Source organism: Ptychodera flava, chromosome 4 (assembly GCF_041260155.1).
Source record: "Ptychodera flava strain L36383 chromosome 4, AS_Pfla_20210202, whole genome shotgun sequence".
Lineage (NCBI taxonomy): Eukaryota > Metazoa > Hemichordata > Enteropneusta > Ptychoderidae > Ptychodera > Ptychodera flava.
Genome location: NC_091931.1, coordinates 41979702 through 42006233, shown reverse-complemented (window position 1 = coordinate 42006233; position 26532 = coordinate 41979702). Strand labels below are relative to the sequence as shown.

The window sequence follows — 26532 nt, the reverse complement described above, 5'->3', positions numbered from 1 at the left end:
ATGATGACGGCAGCTCAGAGGAAATATTCATTTCAATACCATTTCCATTCTTCGATCAGAACCATGATTCTCTCTGGGTAAATTCTTCATTTTAACGTCTTTTTATTTCAAACAATCCCTCCTCATCACACGCTCCGCCTACACAAATTTAAACTGTTTGACAGCCTCTCGTTCGTCGCACTGCTTCCAGTCCATGGCGAAGGCTTTGCAGCTGCTTTTCAGTTCTCATAAAAGACTCAATTACGACGACGGTTATGATAATGATGACGATGATGATGACGATGATGATGATGATGATGATGATGATGATGATGATGACAACGAATGTGACGATAATCTGTTATTATTATTATTATTATTATTATTATTATTATTATTATTATCATCATCATCATCATCATCAATATTATTAAATTTCAAGAAAAATCGGACCTATTATTAGCATTCTTATGATTATATAATTCTTTATTTAATTATGATGATGATTGTTATTATTATTATTATTATTATTATTAATATTATTATTATTAATATTATTATTATTGTTGTTATTATTATTATTATTATTATTATTATTATTATTATTATTATTATTATTATTATTATTATTATTATTATTATTATTATTATTGTCTTTTTAATCAGTTAAGCAATTATTCTTCTTTCACACGTCTTGTACACACAATAGGTGAACACCAATGGAGTGGTATCTTTCCTCGGCATAGTTTCTCAATACACTCCCGACCCATTCCCATTGGACGGAGATCGGTGTATTGTGGCGCCCTTCTGGGCAGATATAGATACCAGAAACGGCGGTGAGGTTTACTTCAGGGAAATCTCGAACCCGGATGATGTACTTCTCGACAGAGCAACGCAGGAAGTTCGCAGAGTGTTTGCCCGGCAAAAAAGTTTTCAAGCCACCTGGATGCTGATAGCTACTTGGGACGATGTCGCTTTTTTCGGTGCATCTGATACAGGAAAGCAAAAAGTGAGATATTTTCCCAGTTCGTCGCTGTCTAAGCTTACACTCTTAGTGTTACAGTAACTCTAACCGTGCTGTTCACGATATTTTTAATTCAAGCAGTTAGGCGAGTCAGGGTGAATTACATTGTATAAAGACCGTGTAAGCAGTCTGATGGGCTTTGGGCTTTGTCATGGGATAAAGACTATATCAATTGTACAAGCACAGGTTACAACGAGATGAGCAATAATGTATGAAACGCGAATGACCAACAGTCCCTTAATATGATGTTGAGCAGAAAAAAAAAGTTCGCTTGCAACAAGGATTAAACATTCTACAAAAGTGTAATATTCCAGCATTTTATCAGCACTTACTCGACTTTTAACACATGAAGTACTTCTAACACTGCTGTAGGAATATTTCTCAATTTCATCTATCTGCCAGCTTTATCATTGTTCTCGGCAGCCGACATGCAGCGTAATGGTGACACATAAGGCAACTGCCTTTCAATTTGAAAGTAGGGGTACTGGATACCGTCCCTTGTTAAGCTGTCGCTTTTAGAACTATTTATAGACAATGTCTGTATTCATGTTTGTTAGAGGATTCGCGGGCTATGACGTGATGTAAAGAAGGAGTTCTGTTTAAAGATACCATGGAGAGGACAGCAACGCCACCATACTGGACAAAAATATACATTTATAGAATATTTAACCCATGGCTCAACAACAGTAGTTACAGTTTGTTTATAGTTTATAATTGGTTTTTTTTGTTTATTAATGGTAATCGCTGCCCTAAACCCTATCAACCCAATTTTTAACCCGTATGCTCTCTTTAATTAAATGTTGTAGAGAAACACTCTTCAATGCATTTTAGTGACCAATGGTAGACACTCTTTGCGATATATAACTATGACGAAGTGACATGGACGACTGGACAGCGAGTAGTGGCAACCCAGACACGGGATTTGGAGGAACTCCGGCTCAGGTAAAGTACTTTTCCTAAAAGGACGAACTTCAATTCAAAACCTACTAATACCAGTCCTATAAATCACAGACAGGATAAACAGTTAAACGAAAGGAAAAGTCAATTTAAGGTGGATTAAGCCTCGGGGACAGATATTTTGACTCTCAAATTAATATTCTGGCTTAGTTTTGCGAAAATCAGAAATTCATTTTCTCCACAGAAATAGCACAGGTCAGGTTTGGCGGCCATTTTGAATTTCAAATATTGGCAAAAATCGGGTAATTTGTTTTTCCTGCAAGGCGACCACCGATTTGTATTCTTGATTTTGAAAGAGAACGGTTGAAAATTTACATGAAAAATAGTTTGACCAAAGTTTGTCTATCATTTTCGAGACACGAGCTAAAATAATGAGTACATCACAAAATCTTAAACTATGTCACAAACATTTCAATCTTATTTTTACCACATCTGCAATAGCTTAAAACTTACGAAATTCACTAAGTATAATTTCAAGTACTTTTTGTTTTGTTCTCTCCTGACGCTGTCTTGGAGTAGGTTGGTTTCAACGCCGGTGACGGGATCACCTACCACACGGTCAATGGTTCAAGGACATCGGATATCGTAAACATCGACACGTGGAGTAACGTAGATGTTATCGGTAGATTCATGTTTCAAATTGACGACAAAGAAATCGAAGATGGCGGATGCAATACGGAGGGTAAGCGCATTGTCAAAATTCTGATACAAAGGTGACTAACCCTGACACATATCGTCTTTGTTTGAAACCTCATAAATGGCTTTATATGTCTGGCTTAGTTATGGCTAAATCTACACCAAACATTGTAATGAATAGTTGTTATTATTGTTGTTGTTGACCTCTAGGCCTATCAATATCGAATGGACACTAGGTTACTTTGGATAAAGGCTTCGCCGACAAAGCTATTTTGTGGAAAAGGCGTTTCAAAACAATTTCTTTGCGGAAGGGCAGGCGATTTGTACTCATTAACTCATAATTTGTGAAAAAGATAGAATAGTGAATAGCCTTTTAAGTTTTGAGACGGGAAGCGGGAAGTTTTATTGCTTTTGGAGTCGGGAGAGTGGAAAACTATTGGGTGCCAGAGTGGAATTTTCACATCGTGGCGGGAGGCCAGTTGCACACAGTAAGCAATTTCCTCTCAAAACGTTCAAATTATATTATATCGTATGGAAGACCGGTCACGACATGCGACATGCGACCTGCGACTTCAAAACTGCGACCTGCGTCCGCGAGTTTGAAACATGCGACCTGCGACTTCGGCATTTAGACCTACGTGTAACTGCGACTTCACAACAGCGACCTGCGTGTTTGTTAAACTGCGACCTGCGACTTCACAACTGCGACATGCGACAACAACACGTAACGTTTCATGGTGTTTTCCTCAGTATTAGATTGGAGGCGTCTTGCGTGAACTTTAATCCTTTGAGCGCCAAAGTCTATTTTTGTCCCCTTTATATAATAAACCCCTGTCAATTTTTCTCCAATTTTTGCAAAAAAATTGGGAAAAACCTGTAGCCAATGAAATGTGATGTCGATTTGGTCCAAAATTATCAAAAAATTACAGAAAAATCATACAATTGGTAAAATTTTGCACTAAAATTTTGGTGGGAGAAAATTACAGCGCTCAAAGGGTAAAACGTGGAAAGGAGATTTAACGTTCAACATCGATCAATTAATAAGCATTGCTTTCGCTTTGGTAAATCGTTCACCAAGTCTGGAAAAACTCAATTCATGTACACACCAGTTCACTCATTTTCATCTGGAGAGATAATTTTATGACGGAAATGTTGAAAGTCCGTGTTAATGCATGGAAAATAATATGCTACGTGATAGGCATTTATATGTTTATATTATAATTTCAAATTATTTTAGATATTCTTCGTCTGCCTTACCTCGCTTCTTTCCTTATGTTATCGACAAACTTTTTGATTTTTAGAAATCTCTGGTATTTATCCTCATTTCACTGTGGTATAACCATCTAGCTGTCTGTTTAATTCATCAGTTGTCCCCCCTGTATCATAACTGCGTCAGTGTCATTGCAAACATTCGAATTTTCAGTTATTGTCGTTCATTTTCTAACATTTCCAGTTTTGTTCCAATTCTCTAGTGATTGATCATCGGATGTTGCCATCTTTTCGTCTAATTTCATTTTTACTTTTCGTCAAAAAATCGAATTGATCCAACTTTTGTTCAGTAATTGGAAAAATAAAAATATTCTTGCTGGTTAACTTCGGACTACATTTGTCTACACAAATAACATATGCAAAGTAAAGCAGTTAAAATAATACTGATATTGACAGAAGTGCAAACATATTTGCTAACCATGAATAGCCAGAGACCGACTCAAGTTCTTTATAGATAACGCGAGTTAAAACTGTAAAACAGGACATAATTAAACCCTCCTACAATCCTATTTTCAGTCTTTAAGCCTAATATGTACATACTATAATATGTACATATTATTTTTTGTGTGTATATAATATTTTAGATCATGTAGGCAGAAAAGTTCCAGAAACTATTAAACACTGATGTAGACGTTTAAAACCCTATTGCTATTGCATTATTTCAGATCGGTTTGCCTTTCGTAAGAGGGAAAATAAATTTGTGCTCTTCCTTTGTGGAATTCTCTACTGTCACAGCTTCATGCACTTCTATCGCTGGTTGAATTCTTTCGCTGGCCGATTTTTGCGTAGGCCAGCGGTGCGAAAATAATGCTCTGGTCGCGAGAATGCGGTAAACCGGCTGTTTTAATATAGTGCAATGGTGTCCCTCGTGTTTTTCAGGCTCGTGTTCACAGCAATGGTGCGAACAAATCAAGACTGATATCGCAGTTTGACAAACACGCAGGACGCAGGTCGCTGTTGTGAAGTCGCAGGTTAGGCCTACACCTTGGTCTAAATGCCGAAGTCGCAGGTCGTATGTTTCAAACTCGCAGGACGCAGGTCGCAGTTTTGAAGTCGCAGGTCGCATGTCGCATGTCGTGACCGGTCTTCCATAATATCGCATATTTACATCTAAAAGCACCCGACACTGATTACAATTTTTCTGGGCCGATTCGTTATCTCTGTTTAACTCCTGTGCTTTGCTCTCAACAGATCCATACAGATGGTATATCTCCGCATGTACAAAGATTTTGCAATCTCTTTTGATAACATTTTACGCCGAAATATTGCCCCTAGTGCGTGTATTTCGGCAGAATGCGCAGCGTGAACGGTGATTCGATCGTTCATGTTTCACTCGTCGCGTCTTCATTTTTTTGTACTCCTCAGCACGCCAGCTTTCAAAACAACGATAACTAAGGCTAAGTCTAAGATGGCGACTTGGCCCTTATATTTACCCATGTTGTTGACTCCCCAAACAGGTGTACTTAGCGTCTATCCCAGCTACGGGTACATGCTGGGAGGACAGCGTATTTATGTCTCGGGACCGTGCTTCGGAAATTCGGCCATATACTGTAAATTTGGAGAGAACGTTGTCAGAGCAACGAAGGAAAATGAATGGACTGCAAGGTGCAATACGCCAATCTTTTATGAAATTGGTAGGCTCGAATTCAGTCTTTCAACAGACGGAGGCGAAAGTTTTGATAAGTATCGAGGAATTTTCACCGTTGGTAAGTTCTAGTCAATGCCATGCACACAGGTAATTATCCACATTAAAACCTTCCATTTCACATTTTGCGTCAGCACTAAGCGGAAGAGGACGAAGTAAAATCAATGTATATTATTAAAAGCTACGGTCTTATAGTACAATGAATAAGAGGAGACAATCTGACACTCGCCACCTCCCTCCCCGAATAGTATGGTATCATAGTGTGTTTGGAATTACCATGCATCATTATTTCAACCTGACAGGCTCGTAATATAATTATTCTGCTAAATTCATGAGCGATAGATATGCGAGGATTGGTCGCGTCGTCTGATTGGTTTTAAGACAAAAGGCACTAAAATTTGATCGGAGACAGTCAAATATCTTCGGTCTACAAAACATATATAAAGGCACTTGACAAGGCATCCACGATCTTAAAAATGTGTGTGGAGGGCACATGGAGGTGGATGCTCATGGTGACTTACGGAAAAATGTTGACACCACGATATGCATTCAAACAATTCTTCTATAATCCTTCATTCAGTAAATGAAGAAGTTCGAAGTCAACGTATTGAACGCGTCGATGCGCTGAATTGGCACGCGACAGATGACGTCACAATCACCTGGGACCCCTCCGCTATTGAAGGTCAACTTCTCAGGGTTTCTCTCTACGGTTATTTGGAGAACACTGTTACTGGAGATGTTGATTTGCAACTGGCTTCAACCATAAAGGACAGGGTAGAAAATAGTGGAACTTTAACGTTCGACAGACAGATGATCAATGAACCTCGATACCACATTGGGGCCATCAGACTCACAGAAACTGAATCAAGCTTGGATGAGTATCTACACTTTTGATTTTTAATATTCTTCAGGAGCATTTGTCGGAAGTGGTTGTAGCTAGTGGTGGTAGCTGAAATCTTTATATCTTTGTACCTGCAGCTGTTGAATGATTTGTGTTCAAATGGTTTGCACACTTGAACAACCGCTTGAAGTTATTCAACGCATCAAAGAGAAACAATATATTTAGTGACCAAACTAAATTCATGTGTAAATTTTATGTTACAATTAAATATTGACAACGGAATAATAGCTTGAATGTGTTGTGTAGTCTTGGTACCAAGAGATCCACTCTTACCATCTCCCTATTTCCGTCAAATTCTAGACATCCGCAGTCATTATGGAGCGACGTACATTCACTGAAGTGGAAGTTCAACGTCGATGCGAGAGGACTTTGCAAAGACTGGGCGTTCACTGTAGAGGAGCGTGACAAAACCTTCCTAGATGACCTTGAACCTTGCCCTTGCACGCTGCAGCAAGCTAGGGTGGACACCGGGAGGTATACAGCTCACCCAACCTGCAACGAGGCATTGTCGAATGAAGACAACTGCGAAAGACGGACTCTGGCCTTACACTGTGTTAGAGCTAATGAACCAAGGTATTAATCAAATCCGTTGATTATTCACTCACAAGTATGTCGATTCGGCCAAACTAATGTATATAATCGAATATCCATAATATAAAGTGGAACTTATTCTTATGTGTAGACCATGGCGAACACTTTCAAGACTGCAAATTAATATTTAACATAAAATGAAATTGTATTAGCTTTTGTTAAAGCTAGACTTAGTAGTTTCATGATATACTTCTTTAGCAAATGTCCATACCAACATATTTCAGTATGTACTGATGTAATATTAAACTAGGTATTGTAAGAATGTATGCGCCCATGCCAAATGCTATGATCTTCACATCAAGAAAATTTATACATCTTTTTCTACCTACATCCATCCAATTGACAGCGGGTATGGTTCAGGTCAACAATGTTGCTATAACAACGAAGGAAATTTAATAGATGGCCCCCAGGAATACAGCGGAGGAACCTCTCATCGACGTCATCACGATGGCATTTATCCGTACAAATCACCGGGCACAGTACCATACTTATCACATTATCTGACAGACATATTACCATGGGAACACTGTTGTTACTATTCTAGTGACCTCTGTGAGCTGTACTATGACAACAGGCCATCGGATGACTGTAAAGAGTATGAGCCACCTGCGCCAGGTATGGCATCGATTTCGAAGCGTGACACTTGCCATTTGACCCCCCTGCAGTGCGACCTTTGACCTTGTTACAATTCATTACTTGACAACTACACATGCAAATGCTACAAACTTTACATGAACATGGCTCTTTTGAATTTTATCTTCTATTGGGAAAAGAAAATATTTACTTAGATCGAAAAATTAGAACGATGATTTTCTCAACACGTCCCTAAGATTGACTTCATTGGTTGAACATGGCAGTTCTTGAAGACCAGAAACGACTGGAATGTGGAATTTAATACCCAAAACTTGAGCAATTTTATCACTGCCACAACTTCTTGGAACTCTTCGGATGTCGTCTTTGTTTTTCGAGAATTACTTGAGATGTCATTTTGCCCTTGCAGCTGGAAGTCATGGTGTTCACGTGGGAAAGATGTCGACAAGCGATGTCAATGGTTAGCTTTATATAGAAATATGTCGTTACTGCTGATTGAATCACCAACATTCCATTATTGTGACAAGTTTTGACTGATCACTTTGAAACTGACAACAATTCGTTCTGCATGTAGTGGTCTAATTTCAAGTTACCACCCCCCCCCCCAAAAACAACAACAACAACAACAAAAAAACAATAACATAATTTTACTCAATAGCTTCCCTATCTACCATCACACTCTTTTGCAAATATCAGGTGGCGGTGTCGGCGATCCACATTTCATCACCCTGGATGGTTTGGAGTATACCTTTAATGGTCATGGCGAGTTTTATCTTGTAATGACAACAAACGATACATTCATTATGCAAGGCAGGATGATGGAACTGAAACTTCAATCAGGTAAACTCTATAATTCAAAGGAAGCTTATTTAGAGGACCTTTAATTGCTTGTTAATCTGTTCAAGAGCTGAATTTCTATATTAGAATAGTTCCTCTTGTGCATTTATAATATCCTCTCATAGCCTTTTTCGAAGAAGTACGCTATTTCAATACAGAATTAAGATTTCCTTTTGTTCATGATAGTTTGATGCAGCGAGATGAAAAGGAATGTTTAACATATGATTGCGGACATATTGGCCAAATATGGTCATTTCTATTGGCAAAATACAGCTAACAAATATATGCTATTGGTATCTCAAGGTGAAGTGGTAGAGGGCGCCACCGTGTTCACCGCCGTTGCCATGAGTACACAGACGTCTGACGCTGTTCAAGTACAGGTGAACAACCGACGAATCCTTGATGCGTGGATAAACTCAACGGAAGGAAACACTGGTTGGGAAAGAGTGGATTTTGAAGAGAATAATTTTTGGACTTTTAACGGTATGATGATCTCGTAATGGTATTTGCTTTAGTTCACAGTCGTCCAATCTGATTAAAATCAGATGTAGAGTACGGCGACGTCTACTTACGCGTATGCGGTATTCTCTAAATACCGCGTACGCATAAGTAGACGTCGCCGTACTCTACATCCGATTTAATCAGATTGACAGTCGTCATGTCACCCGTGCTAAAACAAACCATTCCATTAACACGTGACTCGATCCACATTGCGGAGAAACTTCGAAAGAAGTTCATTGCAATAGTCTATATACAAATATTGTTACAGGTTAACAAAATGCTGACTTAAATGCTTTAAGGGACGGACCATTAGATCTTGGGAGGGGTGGTCAAAAACAGAAAAAAAAATTTTAGAGCAGAAAGTTAGGGGAAAAAATCTTCAAACTAGTTTGCAAAATATAAAAAAAAAATAAGAATGCAAAAGTCTTTAAAATCTTGATTTTTTTTAGATTTTACCGACAGGAAGCAACTTTCTGTATTTTTAGTACATCCTCCAGGCACATTTTTAATTTTAATTTATACATTTAGAGTGACTGTATCCCTAATTTACTGGAAGTTGTGATTATCTTATCTTTTCAGGACTTTTGTATTCTGATCACTTGAAAATTATAAAATTATAGAGCCTGTTTTCTACTTGTTTCCTGGATACAAACCAAGCAGGTACACTAGGTAAAACATTGAAACTATGGTATGCTTGTCAAGACAGACAGTTATATTTGCATTTAAAGATCAAGGTGAACAGATGCAGGCCACATCAGGTTAATTTTTTTCACAGCATTTTATTGCAATGATGAATGCAAGAATGGGTGAACAAGTAGCAACACGTCAATAATGATAAAACAACATATCAAGTCATTATGTATTATTTTGCTTTTAAAAGGACATTTTCAATTCTTTTTTCTCAAAAAACAACCTTAAAAACAACAGCAACACATTTTTTAACATTCAACAATACACTACGTAGAATGCCATCTATCCAACAAATCCCAACACAAAAACACACAAAAGGGTTGAACTTTGAAAGTTTCTCGATAGCAAATACTGAATAAATCTGCATTAATAATCATTTGTGTGTAGCAAATGCTGAATGACAATTATCTGAAGAATTTTTCCACCACAAAAAAAGAGCATGATTTAAACAAATCTTAAGGGACTTATGTAGCAAAGCCCTTTCAGAGAATACAGATTTTTTGACCATGAATGGCATAAATTGCCCTAAAAAGACAAATGTTGAAATTTCACCACATCTATACACATCCAATCAATTTGGACATGCTGCTACAGAGAAATAGATGTTTTGATCAAAAAAGGGCAACAATTGCTCTAAAAACACAAATATGCAAATTTCACTATATTTTGCAAACAGCTTCTCAGCTTGTCAAAATCAATTGTAAAATGCATGATGTTTGGTGGGGTGAATGTAGGCATTTCACCACGCAGTAGAAAGGGAAGCCAGGAAACCAAAATAGTCAATTTTCAAAACTATAGGAAGCTACTGAGGAGCAAGAAGACCATGTTTCAGAGTTAGATGTGTAATCTGAAAAAAATGCTCCCCAAGTGCCACCAAATAACACCATTTTAATCTCTATTTTTCAAAAGCTCCAACGGCAGGAGGGGGACACCCCCTCCTGACCCCCCCTGACCGCTTGCGCGGCCGCTTGTGGTGCCAAGCACCACATTTTTGCCCTCTTTATCCTCAGACAGCGACGAACTAAAACAAAATTATAATTCTGAAAATTTACTCTGAAAAAGAAAAATTGCACAGCTAATCTAATTATAATAGTATAAAAAAATTTTTCACAATTTCATTGTGACCACCCCCCTCCCAAGATCTAATGGTCCATCCCTAAATAAATTTTACTGATACATTCTTAATCAGTATGCAGTGAGTAGCTTCTCGATTAAAACAAACGTACCAAAAGTAAGATTTTAATTTCGTTCTGGTATTTACGGTTGAACAAGAGGAATATTATCGTTGTCGTAAAATTGTTATTTTGTTCGTCTGCCTGTTATTCAAGTTGTCTTTCCAACGAATAAATGACATTTTTTCGTGATATTCAAGGCGTATCAGTCGTGAAGGACTACTCTGGAAATTCGTCTGTCATCACGATTATGTTCAGAGATGGCGTATCAGTACAAGTCACCGCCACGGAAGGCACTCTTATGATGTCGTACATGCTCTTCGGACCTCCATCTTTGAAAGGTAAATCGCGAGGGCTTATGGGAACTTGGAATGACGACCCGGATGATGACCTGTTGGCCGCTGATGGAGAGTATTTGCCGCAAAATTCGACCTTACGAGAAATCCACTACTCGTTTGGAATGACATGTAAGTATTTACTGTTGTTTGGAAAAACTAATATTTTTCGGTGAGGTTTGACGGAGTGACACATTGATATCATCGTACCATTATATCTTACTACTAAGGTTGTGCGCGCCGCGAGATTCAAAGACTTACACTTTGGTCAAATTTTCCTCTTGTTAGCTTTCAACCATAAAAAAAGAAATAGGGAGGCCCGTGCAAATTTTGGTACTAGAGGAACAAATTACCCAGTATTTAACAAAATCTGAAATCCACAATGGCCACCATTCCTATGTTATCTCTATTGGGAAATTAAAATTCTCGATTTTAACAAAACTAAGCCGGTGAAAATTTTATTTACACCATAAGCTTCAAAATGAGCCTACACAAGTGATATGGCCAAATTAACGTTGTAAAAGTGAGAGGAGACTATCTGTCCCCGAGGTGCGTTCTGCCTTAAAAGTAGCCCTCTAATTCAGCTTGCAAGGTTAGGCTCTCCATCAAATCTTACAATTTGACGAAGAGCTCCAGCGGATTCAGAAGGTAAGTGAATGAAAAACGCGTAATTCAACAACGATTTTCCTGGACACGTCCAGATTTGCTGATTATTCGACCCATTTTTTGCTCACGTGTTAACACACGTGAGCATATGTCGCAGCGATGTCTGTCTGTCTGTGTGTCTGTGTGTCTGTGTGTCTGTCTGTCTGTCTGTCTGTGTGCTCGATATCTCAAAAACGGCTCATCAGATCAGAATCAAATCTGGTACATAGATTCAGTTTGCAAATGGCAAGAACTGATTAGTTTTTGGTGGGTGTGGCTTGCTTACTTTTTGCTCATTTGCATAATTAATGATTTTAGAAAAAACAGATATATATTGACAACGACTGCACACAATTTGATGAGATTTGCTACAAATGTTGATCACACCAAGATATATCAACTGTTAAAGATATTAAGGGGTGAAATAAAAGGTAATGGATAATTTGCATATTTAATGAACTTTCCTAATTAGGATATATCTGATTTGACTTGATCAAAATTGACAAAACCTGGTATGTATATTGAAGATACTATGATTTAACATTATTGAAAGTCCTTAAGCATTGTTACTTCAGCAAACTCTTGATTTGCATATTTAATGAACTTCCTAATTGGGGATATATATCTGATTTGACTTGATCAAAATTGACAAAACTTGGTATGTATATTGAAGATACTATGATTTAACATTATTGAAAGTCATTAAGCATTTTTACTTCATCAAACTCTTAATTTGCATATTTAATGAACTTTTCAAATTAGGGATATTTATTTGAATTGACATGACCAAAATTGATGAAACTTGCTATGTACATTAAAGATACTATGATATAACATTGTTGAAAGTCATTAAGCATTTTTACTTTAGCCAAATACTCATTTGCATATTTAATGAAATTTCCCAATTAGGGATATTTTAGCTGTATTGACCAGACCAAATTTGACGAAACTTGCTATGTACATTAAAGATACTATGATACAACATTGAAAGTCATTAAGCATCTTTACTTTAGCCAATTCCTCTTTTGCAAATTAAATGAACTTTCCTAATTAAGGATATTTATCTGTCTTGACTAGACCAAAGTTGACGACTTGCTTTGTACATTAAAGATACTATGATACGACATTATGAAAGTCATTTAACATTTTTACTTCAGTCAATTCCTAATTTTGCATATTTTAATGAACTTGCCTGATTGGGGATATATACTTGGATTTAGAATTAATCTGTGGTGAATATTATTCAATATGCTGATCATAACACGTTCAATGAAGTTGCAAAGGTTCAAATTTACACATAATTGCAATATATAATGAAACACGTGAGCATTTTCAGTTTCTATATTGTTCAATGACTGAAAAACTCGTCTTGGAAACGACCTGAAAATTTCTCCGTAAATGTTTTTTTGAGTTTAAGCCGTGAGAGCGAGACTAACAGCCGTTCTCAACGACTGCGTCACATTTCCAGGGAATGTTTCCAAAGAGAATTCTCTCTTCCGATATGATTCTGGAGAGAGCCATGAAACAATCAACGACTATACCTACGAACCAGACTTTGAAGTATCAACAAACGTCACGGATGACGTAGTTGCTCTTTGTGGTGAAAATACCCAGTGCATATTCGACTACCAGGTAACTGGAAGTGAAAGCGTAGCAAAGGCCTCCAAAGAAGCAGTGGTGCAGTATGAAACCTTCGTAGAAGACACTGTCAAAGGTCATTGATATTTCTCAATGTTCGCTATTTTAATCAGTGAAGCACAAAATAATGTTAATTCTACTGAATATTTTTATCTTAAAACTCCTTTGACTTCAATGTACGGTGTGGTTTCGAATAATTCTGTTTTCTTGCTCAAATCAGCTGAAGCCTTTTAGCTCACATTTGGTATATGTATTTTTTGTTTTACTAGACTAGTCCACTAGTCACGGCTTTTTTCTGGCGTACGCAGCAATTACTGACTGGTAAATGTACGTTTGCGTTTTTTGTTTAAATCACCTAAAATTTCATCATGCAGTTGTTAGCTGTGGATTTCTACCGATACCGTCCAATGGTAGTATGACTGCAGACAAGTACACGGAGGGCGGTAATGCAACCTTTGCGTGCAATCAAGGTTTTAACTTAATAGGATCCGAACAAAGAGTGTGTCTGGGAAATAGCTCCTGGAGTGGTACACAACCGGTATGTCAAGGTAAGGGAACGTTTATTCTGTGGCACTTCTCCGGGTTGCCATCCTAGAAGATTAATGGTATCGTCATAGGCACTCAGCCAACTTGCTACATAACCAGAGTACTGTGATAGTTTAAGGGAATAGTTCCTAGTTTAGCGTTCAACAATGTAAACTACACATTTTTGAGCGCCGCCGTGGGCAGTAATGAGATCTTAGATTATTCCTTTTGTTGGTTTCGTCCAGATTGTAAATTTAAGGTAAAGCACGTTACTTGTCGCAAAGGTACTACACCCAATACCTTCACACTCCAGTTGCTTTGCCCACGGTCAGCTTTTGCCCATGGCTGTTATTTGTGTGGCCTATTCATTCGTAATGCCCTTAGTTCCGCAGGGAAACGAAGACCAGCATGATACGACAAATACAGAGAACAAGACTCAGTCTGATAAAAAGAATGAAAGATAAAAATCGATCCCTACATCTGATTTAAATTAGACAAGCATGTCTATAAGGCAGTATACGCGCCTCGAAAGTGAAAGACTTTCGCTCAAACTTTCCTCAATGAAACTTTCAACCATTCTCTTACCGAATCAAGAACAACACAATCAGGAATGACCGCGTATTGAAAGCTCAAAATGTCCTCTACAACCTTTTCTCCCTTTCTTTCTCTCTCTCTTTCTCCGAATAAGCCGTTGACTGTAGCGAGCCGGATCCCGTCAGCCATGGCACACCAATCCTTGCCTGTACAACGTATAACTGCACCGTTGACTATACCTGTGAGGACGGATATGACCTTCAGGGTGATAACAATAGAACCTGTCAATCAAATGCCACATGGGATGGTGAATCTCCGTCTTGTAGCAGTGAGTAAAGATATCGTAACTTAATTTTTTGTCATGAGTGTGTTACGTGCAGAGATAACGAACAAAAGGGTGAACTCAGCAGTTAACGTTTAAACAAAATTTATTACGAAAAAAAACTAATTGCTAAGTCAGGGATAGAGTACAAGCTTTAAAAGTGTACAGACTACTTATCTCAGCTGGGACGGCAAAGCTCCAGTCTCAGAGTTGTAACAGTCAGTCGGATGAATGAACAGTCCTTTGGCTTGCAGGCTTGAAGCTGCACAAAGTCCACAGTATAAATCCAGCGTTGACAGTGAAGGTCTTGAAAAGTCTTGAGAATGACTACTGCTGGAGTTTATAGTAACACACAAGAGACACGATCCCAAAAGTCTGACTGGAAGCTGTGCACGTCCCTTTTATAAAGGCATATAAGAACAATCTAGAACTTTTATTGACATGCTAATTACTGTTCTAAAATTATCTCCCTTACACAACTAATCAACTTTCCAGAACATTCCAAACATGACTAATTGAATTCAAGGTTGTGAGGTCATCAAGGGCAGTGACCTTGAGAATGTTCTAGACTAATTGAACTCAGGTCATGATGAGTGTGGGGGAAATGACCTACATAACACACCCCCTCTTCAAAAAAAGAAAATTTTTCAAAGAAAAATCTTTCTTTTACAAATGTAATCTTGAAAAGGATTTAAGTACTCAAATTTTGTTTTACTCTAAAGTAAAATTTCTTGAAAGTGAACAACAATAAACTCTAAATACGAGAGAGACAGTCTGCAATTAAATTGTCTCTGCCTTTGATATGTCTAATGTCAAGATTAAACTCCTGTAACATTAAACTCCATCTTAGCAATCTCTGATTTTTGCCTTTAAATTTCTGCAGAAAAACAAGAGGGTTGTGATCAATATAAACCACTATTGGCTGATTTGAAGAAGTAACTTCAAAAGTAACTTCAAAATGCTGTAAAGCTAATATCAAAGATAAACACTCTTTTTCAATTGTAGAGTAGTTTCTCTGGGATTTGTTAAATTTGTGTGAAAAGTAGCAAACAGGATGTCCCATGACTATCTTCTTGCAATTTGTTGTTGGAAAACTTGAAATGGCACTGAATTGGCATAAAGTATGCACGGCAAAGTCCGGTTATTTTTACTGAGTTCGATAAAGTCATTGTTCGGCAAATACTTGGCTTCCTCCTGGAGATATTCCGCTTTCGCAGGATTCAGTCCGTCTGGATGTTGTTCCACTGGATTACTGTCGCAGACATCTTCGGTGTGATAGATGATGTTTGTCCTCGTTGAAATATCTTGGAACAAATGTTCATGGATTGGTTCTTTCAGCTGTTGTTGTTGTTCTGGCTGGAGGTGTGCCAACTTTGTAGATTCCAGCTTCTCCAGGATTTCTGAGTTCTGAAGCTTGACCGAGCCCAGCTTTGAGTTTAGAGTATTTTCACTCAAGTCAGTTTCAGTATCACTATCCTCATAATGTTTTGAACTGACTGCACTGACAGGCTGAGTTATAGTAGGATTATCCCTATCCAAATATGGCTTAAGCATATTTATGTGACATAGCTGTTTTTGTTTTCGCCTGTCAGGTGTTGTTATGATGTAATTTAGCCTGTCAGGTGTTGTTATGATGTAATTTAAATCACTCAATTTCTTATCAATTAGATATGGCCCAAAGTAACGAGCATGGAGTGGTTTGCCAGGAACCGGAAGTAGAACAAGAACTTTTTGACCTGGTTCAAACTTCCGTTTTGAGGTGTTTTTATCGTATTTGATTTTCATTGACTGCTGAGATGACTCAAGATTTTTTCTGGCTAATTCACATGCTTTAGAGAGTTTTGTACGAAAATCTGACACATATTGTAAAATATTCAGACAATCATCATCGTCTGATAGGAATTTCTCTTTAACGAGCTTAAGTGGGCCACGGACTGTATGTCCAAATACAAGCTCAAATGGGCTAAACGAAGAGACTCTTGAATTGACTCTCTAACAGCAAAGAGCAGAAAATGAATTCCTTCATCCCACTGCTTCTCTGTGTCAAAACAGTAGGTCCTAATCATGTTTTCAAAGTTTGATGAAATCGCTCAAGAGCACCCTGACTTTCTGGATGATAGGCGGATGACCTGTACTGTTTAATGCCTAGCTGATCCATTACTTGTTGAAAAATACCAGACATAAAGTTGGAGCCTTGATCGGACTGGACACATTTAGGGAGGCCAAATAAAGTGAAAAATTTGACTAAAGCTCTCACTATAGTCTTTGTCTTTATATTTCTCAGTGGTATGGCTTCTGGGAACCGAGTTGATGTACACATAATTGTCAGCATGTACTCATTTCCTGATCTTGTTTTTGGTAGGGGCCCAACACAGTCTATTAGTATCCTACTAAATGGTTCTTGAAATGCAGGAATTGGCTGTAAAGGGGCCTTTGGAATGGTCTGATTTGGCTTTCCTACCATTTGACATGTGTGACAAGTTTTACAGAAATGTGCTACATCCTGCCTGAGATTAGGCCAATAAAAGTGACTGAGAATTTTATGATAAGTTTTCCTGACTCCTAAGTGACCAGCCCAGGGAGTTTCATGGGCCAGGCGCAATATTTCAGCACGGTAGGCTTTGGAACACAATTTGATGTTTTATAGCCCAATCGTCATCAACCGAAACATCTGGAGGTCTCCATTTACGCATGAGAATACCAGATTTTGTATAATAGGAAACAGAGCTATCTGAAGTTTTACCTTCATCATCTACCCTGTCAAACAAAGACAAAATATCTGGGTCTTTGTGTTGTTCTGCAATGAGATTTGATCTAGAAATGTCTGACTTTGGTCAGCAGAAGTTTTACTGGAAGTTTCAAATCCACGAGGGATAACGGAATGATCCGTGTCAAACACCTGACTGAGAAAGGTGTCATTTAAGTCAACATCTGTGACATTATTTTTGAGAGTATTTTGATTCTCGGAAGTTTTCTTTGACATGGCTCGAGTAATGGCACATGAAGGAAATAAATCGGGTATCTCTTGTTCAATTGGCTCTGGATCCTGATCTAAACTAGGATTATCAGTCACAAGTGGATTAGTAATGACCTTGTCCCCAGCAAGGTCGTTTCCAAGAAGAAGGTGAATCCCTTCGAAAGGCAAAAAAGGCCTAATACCTAAAGTCACAGGTCAGAAAACAAAGTCCGAAGACAAATAGACATTATGGAGAGGAACAGGAATGTAGTCATTACAATCTACCCCCTTAATAAGAACTTTAGAACCTGAAAATGACTTTTCAGAAAACGGCAGGGTATCTGCCAACAAAAGAGACTGGGACGCCCCGGTATCTCTTAAAATTTGACAGGGGTAGCGGAAGAGAAATCACTAGAAAGTGATATAAAACCATCATGAATAAATGGCTCGAAAATACCCATAATGCTATCTTGAGAAGAATTGACCTTGACCTCATTAATTGGGATGAGAGGGGTTTAACCTCAGAAAATGTGTTGCACACATTATTAGACTCTAATTGAGTTGATGAAGAAATAAAGCCGGTTGGCTTAGATCCACTTTGACCACTTTGACCTTCACGTTTTCTTTTCAACTTGAAACACTCTGACATTAAATGGCCGTCTTTCTTACAATAATTACAAGAAAGTGTACCAAACTGTTTGTCAGAAGGAGATTGAGACTTGGGATCTGATGATGTGGGAGTGTTACTTGAACTCTGTGAACTGTTGTCATTTGATTTTCTACTCTCCTTTGAAAAATTCTTGGATGAAAAGGAGGAGTTAAATTTACCTGCATTGTTTCTGTATGAAAAGGACTGGGATGGTTTGCTAGAAATGAAGATTTGTGGGTCAATGAATAATCATCGGCCAAACGTGCAGCAACCTCCAATGTATCTGCCTTTTGTTCATTGATAAACGTCTTGATGTCACTCCGAATGCACCTCTTAAATTCTTCAATCAAAACAAGCTGTCGTAATTTGTCATAATTCTGACTGACCTTTTCAGAAGAACACCAGCGATCAACAGTTGTTCTTTTGTTCGAGCAAATTCAACATAAGTTTGATCCTTCACCTTCTCACAATCCCTAAATTTCTGACGGTAAGCTTCAGGCACCAACTCATAGCCCTTGAGAATTAATTCCTTCACAGAATCATAATTTGAAGCCTGCTCTACTGACAACTGAATGTAAATTTCTCTGGCTTTACCCACCAAAGCACTCTGCAAAAGCATAGACCAGGACTCCTTAGGCCAATTCAGACTCTGAGCAATTTCTCAAAATGAAGGAAATATTTATCAACATCCTTTTCTTGGAAAGGGGGAACTAACCTGAAATGCTTAGTGATGTCAAACTTGTCTGAAGGGAAGAATTTTCCTGATTGTCCAAGCTCTAAACGTCTCATTTCTAACTGTAGTCGATGTTCTTCCAATTCTCTCTCCTTTTCTCTCTGTCTTTCTTCCATTTGTAATTCTTTGTCTTTCATTTGTAATTCTTTGTCTTTCATTTGTAATTTTTCCTGCCTTTCCCTTTCTTCCATTTGCAATTTTTCCTTTTCTAATTCCAATTTCTTAAGCTCCAAATCTGCCTGTATTTCTAATTCTAATTTTTTGAGTTCGAAGGAAGACTCAGGCTCATAATCTTTTAAGGCAGACTCCTCAAAATGGCCAGAATTAACTAAATGTTTTGCAATCTTGAACTGAATTTCTCGCTTGCGCATAGATCTTTTGACATCTACTTTAAGGAAATTTGCCAGTGCTATGAGGTTGTCTTTTCTGAGGGAATTAAATGTGTCCTGATCAAGGTCATCCATAAATTCGTCTGGCTTGAATTCCGCCATGAATGAATTTCGCTGAGTTCACAGTATACAGTAGTTTTGAAAAGGCTGTCAAAATGTTGTCAAACGGCTCAAAATATTCGTATCCCGGACAAGCCCCCAATTTGTTACGTGCAGAGAAAACGAACAAAAGGGTGAACTCAGCAGTTAACGTTTAAACAAAATTTATTACGAAAAAAAACTAATTGCTAAGTCAGGGATAGAGTACAAGCTTTAAAAGTGTACAGACTACTTATCTCAGCTGGGACGGCAAAGCTCCAGTCTCAGAGTTGTAACAGTCAGTCGGATGAATGAACAGTCCTTTGGCTTGCAGGCTTGAAGCTGCACAAAGTCCACAGTATAAATCCAGCGTTGACAGTGAAGGTCTTGAAAAGTCTTGAGAATGACTACTGCTGGAGTTTATAGTAACACACAAGAGACACGATCCCAAAAGTCTGACTGGAAGCTGTGCACGTCCCTTTTATAAAGGCATATAAGAACAATCTAGAACTTTTATTGACATGCTAATTACTGTTCTAAAATTATCTCCCTTACACAACTAATCAACTTTCCAGAACATTCCAAACATGACTAATTGAATTCAAGGTTGTGAGGTCATCAAGGGCAGTGACCTTGAGAATGTTCTAGACTAATTGAACTCAGGTCATGATGAGTGTGGGGGAAATGACCTACATAACAAGTGTTGTTCAGCATTTTTTTTGCAATATTGCATCAGATTGTCCCGTACGATTATTAAAGATACCCATTTTACTAGATTAAGATTTGCTCATATATATATATATATATATATATATATATATAATATTATATATATATATATATATATATAATATATATAATATAATATATATATATATATATATATATATATATATATATAATTATTACAAGATATAAGCTTATCTGCAATTTGCTCAAATGTCCTACATAAATAAATACATACGTAATACATACATAAAGATACAAATATATACATACATATACATATAGATAGACACACACATAGATAGATAGATAGATACATACATACATACATACATACATACATACATACATACATACATACATACATACATACATACATACGTACGTACGTACGTACGTACGTACGTACGTACGTACGTACGTACATACGTACGTACGTACATACATACATACATACATACATACATACATACATACATACATATACATACATACATACATACATACATACATACATACATACATACATACATACATACATACATACATACATACATACATGCATGCATGCATGCATGCAGGCAGGCATGCAGGCATACATACATACATACATACATACATGCATGCATGAATAAATACATGCATTCATGCATACATACATACATACATACATGCATTACAATACTGTAACTGTCCAGTCATTTTTCTTTTAAATTCCTTTTTGTTCTGATACATGAAGAGATAGGTTTAACTGCCTGGCAATTGGCCCTGGCGATTTGTTCCGGAGTGATAGCCTTTGCCGTTATTACATTGCTTATGTTATGGATGATCCAGAGCTTTCTCGCCAAGAAACACGAGAAATACGTAAAAAGCAAACGGTGAGTTTCGTGAAAGGGAGCATCACGATGTGTGTATGTGAGCCTGCACATTTCTGCTAGCACGGTCTATGATTCAGAGCTTGATGTTTCACCCGATTCAGCCACAGTTACCCACTAAATTTATTCGAGGGCGAGAATGAAGTTCCTTCTGATAAGTTTTTCACACCTTTAAGAGAGCCATTAAAACTACTAGTGCTCCCCTCTATACACTGCACGTAATGAAACGTACTAATCTGTATGGAGTAAATGTAACAAAATAGGGCATTATATATTATTTCGTGGAGTTCGGTCACACAAATGTTCGAGTACTTGACATGTTCTTCAATTTTCTTCAGACGTACTACTAGAGATGCTGAGAGAAGTATTTACATAAATGAATCCTTTGAAATTGGCCATGAGTGGATTAAGAAACCTGAGTCAAAGGTAAGAGGTACATGACCAATATCGATAAATAATGGAGACAGGCATAGACCCTCGAGGGTCTACGGGACAGGTGACAAGAACGTATTGTCACACAAACCTTGTTAATTTGCCTTCAGTTCTTATCAGATCGTCTGTGTTCATTGTAATAAATGTCCATTTCTAACTATATCGTCAATTGTGTCTTGCATTGTACATCTGACAGTATTGTTTGTGTATCAAGGTCTATTATCATTGAATTCAAAGGGTGGCTGCAATTTACTCATTGCAAGCACTTTTTGATTTGCTGATTTTGCCCGTTCTTGATTAATACATGTAGTGGTCAAAGCCTTGACTGCTCACAAAATGCAACATTGGAACAAAAAGTCTTTTAGAAGTCGCCGATTTTTACAAGTAACAATGAAAATGTGCTGATTTGTAGAACCCAAAATGATAAATTACAAAAATTGGTCACTCTTATTCCCTCCTTCAGAAGTCACCGATTTCTTACAAGAAACAAGCTTTTGTGACTTATATGACTTAACGTAGAATGCGCCGCGGGGACAGATATTTTTGACTCTCAAATTGTCCTTAATTAAAAATTTTCTGATCTACCACTTGTGGGATTTATTTTGAATCCCCAAAGTAAGTAAAGTGTTCACCGTCTCAGTTTTTGAAAATCGAATTTGATTTTCTCCATTTTAAATTCCAAATATCGAAAAGTTGTGGGTGATACCTTTCTTTAGTGGCAAAATTGGCACATTGAATTATTTATTCTTTAGAGTGAAAATGCTTAATAATTTCCTTCAGGAAAGTTTGAGCAAACGTTCAAGCAGGAATAAACATTTAGGCATATACTGCCTTACAATGGGAAATGGCATGTGCATACTAATAGATTTAGTTTCTAGTTATTTTGTGTCTGACTTTATCTCTCATGTCATACTTCTCTTTTGATGCAGGAGCCCGGGGCTAAGTCGCAAAACGTTTACACTTCCGTATATCGCCAATAACGGTCGTTGCCGAAATACAGTTCTGAGACGTCAAGGAAGTCTTAAATATCCATCACACGTCACAGCAGTTTCAGCGCTAGACTTGTCGTCAGTTTTGTTCTGACCTCGATAATGATTTTTTTTAAACTTGTGTAAAATAATCGCAATCATACCAATCCGTAATCCAATAACGGTTACACTAGGTCAGAATTCGTAAGACAATAGTTGTGAACATAGACACAAAAGAGCACAGAACAGACAGTAACTAGACAGTACACAAACAAAGTCAAATTCATGAAAGAAAGATGTATGGACCTCTGGCCAAAAGATCAAGAAGTGATGTCAGGTGTTTCGAAGATAAGCCTAGATATTTATGACGATAGTCGAAATATACGCGAGTCTTGAATGAGTAACGCCAATTAAAAGAAAATGTACATGCAGCTTAATCAAGATTTGACAAAAAATGCAAATGTCACATAATGATAGTTTATCCAACCTTTTAGATTGTGTTCTTGTGAAAATGGGAAATAAATATATATTATATATATGTCAAATTCCTTTAGCTTGACAGGCGTGATGCAAGTTCTGTTTGTGTGTGGCTGTGTTTGGCGCTGTAAATTTGGACTAAAAAAAACTGAATGTACCCGGGTCGATACCCATGGTCACTGCTACAGAGACACTTGATAAAAGTGAAGAAGGCGTAACTATATACTTTCGGTAGACGGATTTCTTCAGGGGAGAGAGTTCTAATACTTGATAGCCCGACTATTGTTTTTGCATGTCGTGCATTCAAAGATATGTACCCTTACGTTGACTTTCTTCTCTGGGCAATTTTTCGTGTAACAAAAAGTCTGGGTACAACTTAAAGGCTAATTCACGAGACTTAAGATTCAGATGTGTGGTCATGAGGCGCTAAGGGTCGGCGGAGCGCCTGCGCAAGTTCAATCTTTCAGCCTAAATTTCAAATATTCATGCTAAAATGTGACATACATTGCCTCAGTGCCAACATGTAGAAATTTAGACAAAGAGCAATGTTCTTTTCAATGTTTATTTTAATGATGTTCTAGTGATCGACCATGATTGTTTGACATCTGGGGCGTTATACTTTCAAATTCACCATTAAAAACATCAAAGAAAGTATCAATAAAGACTAAACAAGACCTGTAAGGAATTCTAGGAATCTTCAAGCTTCAAGCGGTATATCTTCCGTGTAGTACGCCACCTACGTCCACGCAAAGGAAAATGTTCCTTTTGCATCGACGAGTCGCCCCGGAGACTGAGCATCTTGCTACCTTCCATAACGCGATAGCCCGGCTCGCTCGCTCGTTGGCGAGCCTCACTTGCTAGAGAGACCGTTGAGGGCGCATCACCATATGGTAGAAGATAGAGCTGCGTACAGCAAACGAGGGCAATGTGTCCAGATTAATCCGTAAAGACAACAGATGTTACCAAATATGGACAAGATGAAACTATCTTGTCGAGTGCTATTTGTGTGCATTACGTGATCGTTTTATTGCTATTTATGTCATGAAACGAGAGCATCAGGTACGCTGATTTATTACGAACAAACATGATTGCTTGAAAAACATACTAGTGAGCTTGTAAACACGGACCTCTGGATACGAACTAAAAGGGCTTTCGGGGACTCTACTTGTGCACTAAATCCTAACCCTAACCATACACGACCCTCTAGGTTACTAGGGACTACTGTATAAATCACAGTCTGTGCACTGTGCCCAACATAACCAGTCAAAGTATTAATGTATAGAATGACACCTGTTAGATAGAACGCCAATGACGCCAGGGAGAATTTGTCCGCTAACCGTTCCGCAATCAAACAAAACAAAGTATAGCTAATTGTTATTATTTATCATTTATAGCTTTAGTAAAAGAAGTAGACATATTTTAAACAAGCATTGTACTATTCTCAATGAGCTCTGCAAACAAATACCACACTGTATAAACAAGCTTAATACTTAGTACTCGGATGGATAAATTCATATCTAAACATGTAACAAAATAACAAGATCTCTTCTTCCTTTAACCTGGAAATCTGTAAATGCATTTTGTGATACGCTTGTCAAACTTAGCGCTTATTATATTTCCATTTCGCCATACGTTTGTCAAACTTAGCGCTTATTATATTTCCATTTCGCCATTACCGCCATTACTGTACACACCTACCTTAGGCTACAAGTCACAGGGGTTGGGATTCTCTCAATATCAATGTAGCTTTGGTTTCACAAAATATTGCATTTTCAGCCAGCTACCACTCGAATGTATGTATTCAAGTTCAAGTTCAACAACATGCTTTGCGATTGGCCTTTTACAGTGTCATGTATTTTCTACAAAAGTTTCACTTTTTCCCAGCCCTTTTAATTTTATGTTGATTCTGTACACTGATTTGTTTCTCAATTAATAGCATTCTTTCTTTGATAAAATTGTAAAATTCATAATCCGGTTGCATTCTTCCCCTCACGATTTCTTTGACATTCTCTGGTGATTCCTTCCGAGAAATTTACAGATTTGAATTTCGACATAACGTTTTTTCCCTTGATGAAAGAAATCAAATAGTTCCTATTGAAGTTGCACAGCGACTCTTTTTGAATTTCATTGCTCTACATCAATACATTCACTAGATAGTTCCCGTGCATTGATTAAAAGCAAATAAATTTACAATGAAAATAAAGAAGACTCTTGGGTTAAATATGTCAGGGTAACAAAAGTGAACAAAGCCGTTGTAAATATATTATTGTTGAATAATCACCAACACACAAAACAAGCAATAAAAAATAAACATGCAATGAGGTCATATTTAAAATGAAACAAAAATAAACAATTGTGCATAAAATTTTTGAAAATATATACAAATAGTATTTAAAGTATATCGGCTGTGATGAATTAGCGGTTACATATTTCAATGAGCGACTTGCACTCTAAGAATGCGATTATACTTGTCTCTGACCTCACACTGATGAGCGTTTGAGTTTTTGATGACAGGCTGGCACTAGTGTGCCGATGCATTTGTTCGAAATGTTTTTGAAGCACTATAAGTTAGTCACACCACGGTCACTCCAAGTGACCGTGGTCACAGCTTTCCTGGAAAGCTGGCCTGCAAAGTGAACATGAAGCAGATGTCACGTGATCTGACTTCTGAAGGTCACCTCGACTACGCACGGAAAATTTATGATTTACTGGAGACACAGAGTTATATCATGGCAGATCGTCCATGTAGCCGACACGAACACGAAGTGTCTGTTACCGGCTACCAAAAACTATGAAAAATAGTAAAGAATGAGCTACAAAATCACTATCAGTTTTAAGTTGCAGGTAGAATAAGTCTGTGCCTTTGTAAAAAATACTATAAAAATAGTAGAAAGTGAAGAACCAGCTGAAAGTTAATTGAGGAGACCTTAACCGCATATCATTTGCATCTCATTGTCGGCTACATGGACTGCGTGCCAATATCATAGACAGTCTATGATATTACTCTGTGCTGGAGATGACTACTATCTATGTTGATTCAAAGTTAGGTCAAGGTTACTGTCCGGGGTAGAGTGAATCTTCTGCCAAAAATAATTGTTTCTCGCCCTAGTTATTTTGCATAAACGCCGCGGTTGAGTGTTGCTATTCCCGTTTTAACTTGCAAAATCCATTTTAAGCAATAATTGTGACTCGCTGCAAGGTGTTTCATGATTTGATCAGTCCTACAGTAAGATTGAATCCCGATGTTCGACAATTCAAGCAGCTCCATATATGATATATACACGAAGTTCAATTCTTGACTTCGAAACCATGTCAACATAGCATTATAAAGTCGAAATAGTTCTGTGACAGTCAATAATCACACCAGATATCCAGAGATTCCATGGTGTGTTCTAAAGAGGGCCCTGACAGTAACTATCAATGAATCAATCAATCAATTAATACTTCATTCATCCCA

The 26532-nt window shown here is 37.6% G+C and overlaps 1 protein-coding gene across 1 annotated transcript; it reads left to right on the top strand.

Annotated features, from left to right (window-relative positions):
- The first annotated feature begins 847 nt into the window (after positions 1 to 847).
- Positions 848 to 23145, top strand: LOC139131813 (sushi domain-containing protein 2-like). Its single transcript, XM_070698094.1, has 16 exons — positions 848 to 988; positions 1810 to 1945; positions 2480 to 2642; positions 5323 to 5571; positions 6091 to 6388; positions 6712 to 6984; positions 7349 to 7617; positions 8290 to 8433; positions 8734 to 8913; positions 10994 to 11260; positions 13242 to 13487; positions 13786 to 13959; positions 14625 to 14798; positions 21063 to 21201; positions 21537 to 21624; positions 22560 to 23145. The coding sequence occupies exons 2-16, from the start codon at positions 1883 to 1885 to the stop codon at positions 22608 to 22610; spliced, it is 2778 nt and encodes a 925-aa protein (XP_070554195.1). The 5' UTR covers positions 848 to 988; positions 1810 to 1882; the 3' UTR covers positions 22611 to 23145.
- Positions 23146 to 26532: the final 3387 nt, after the last annotated feature.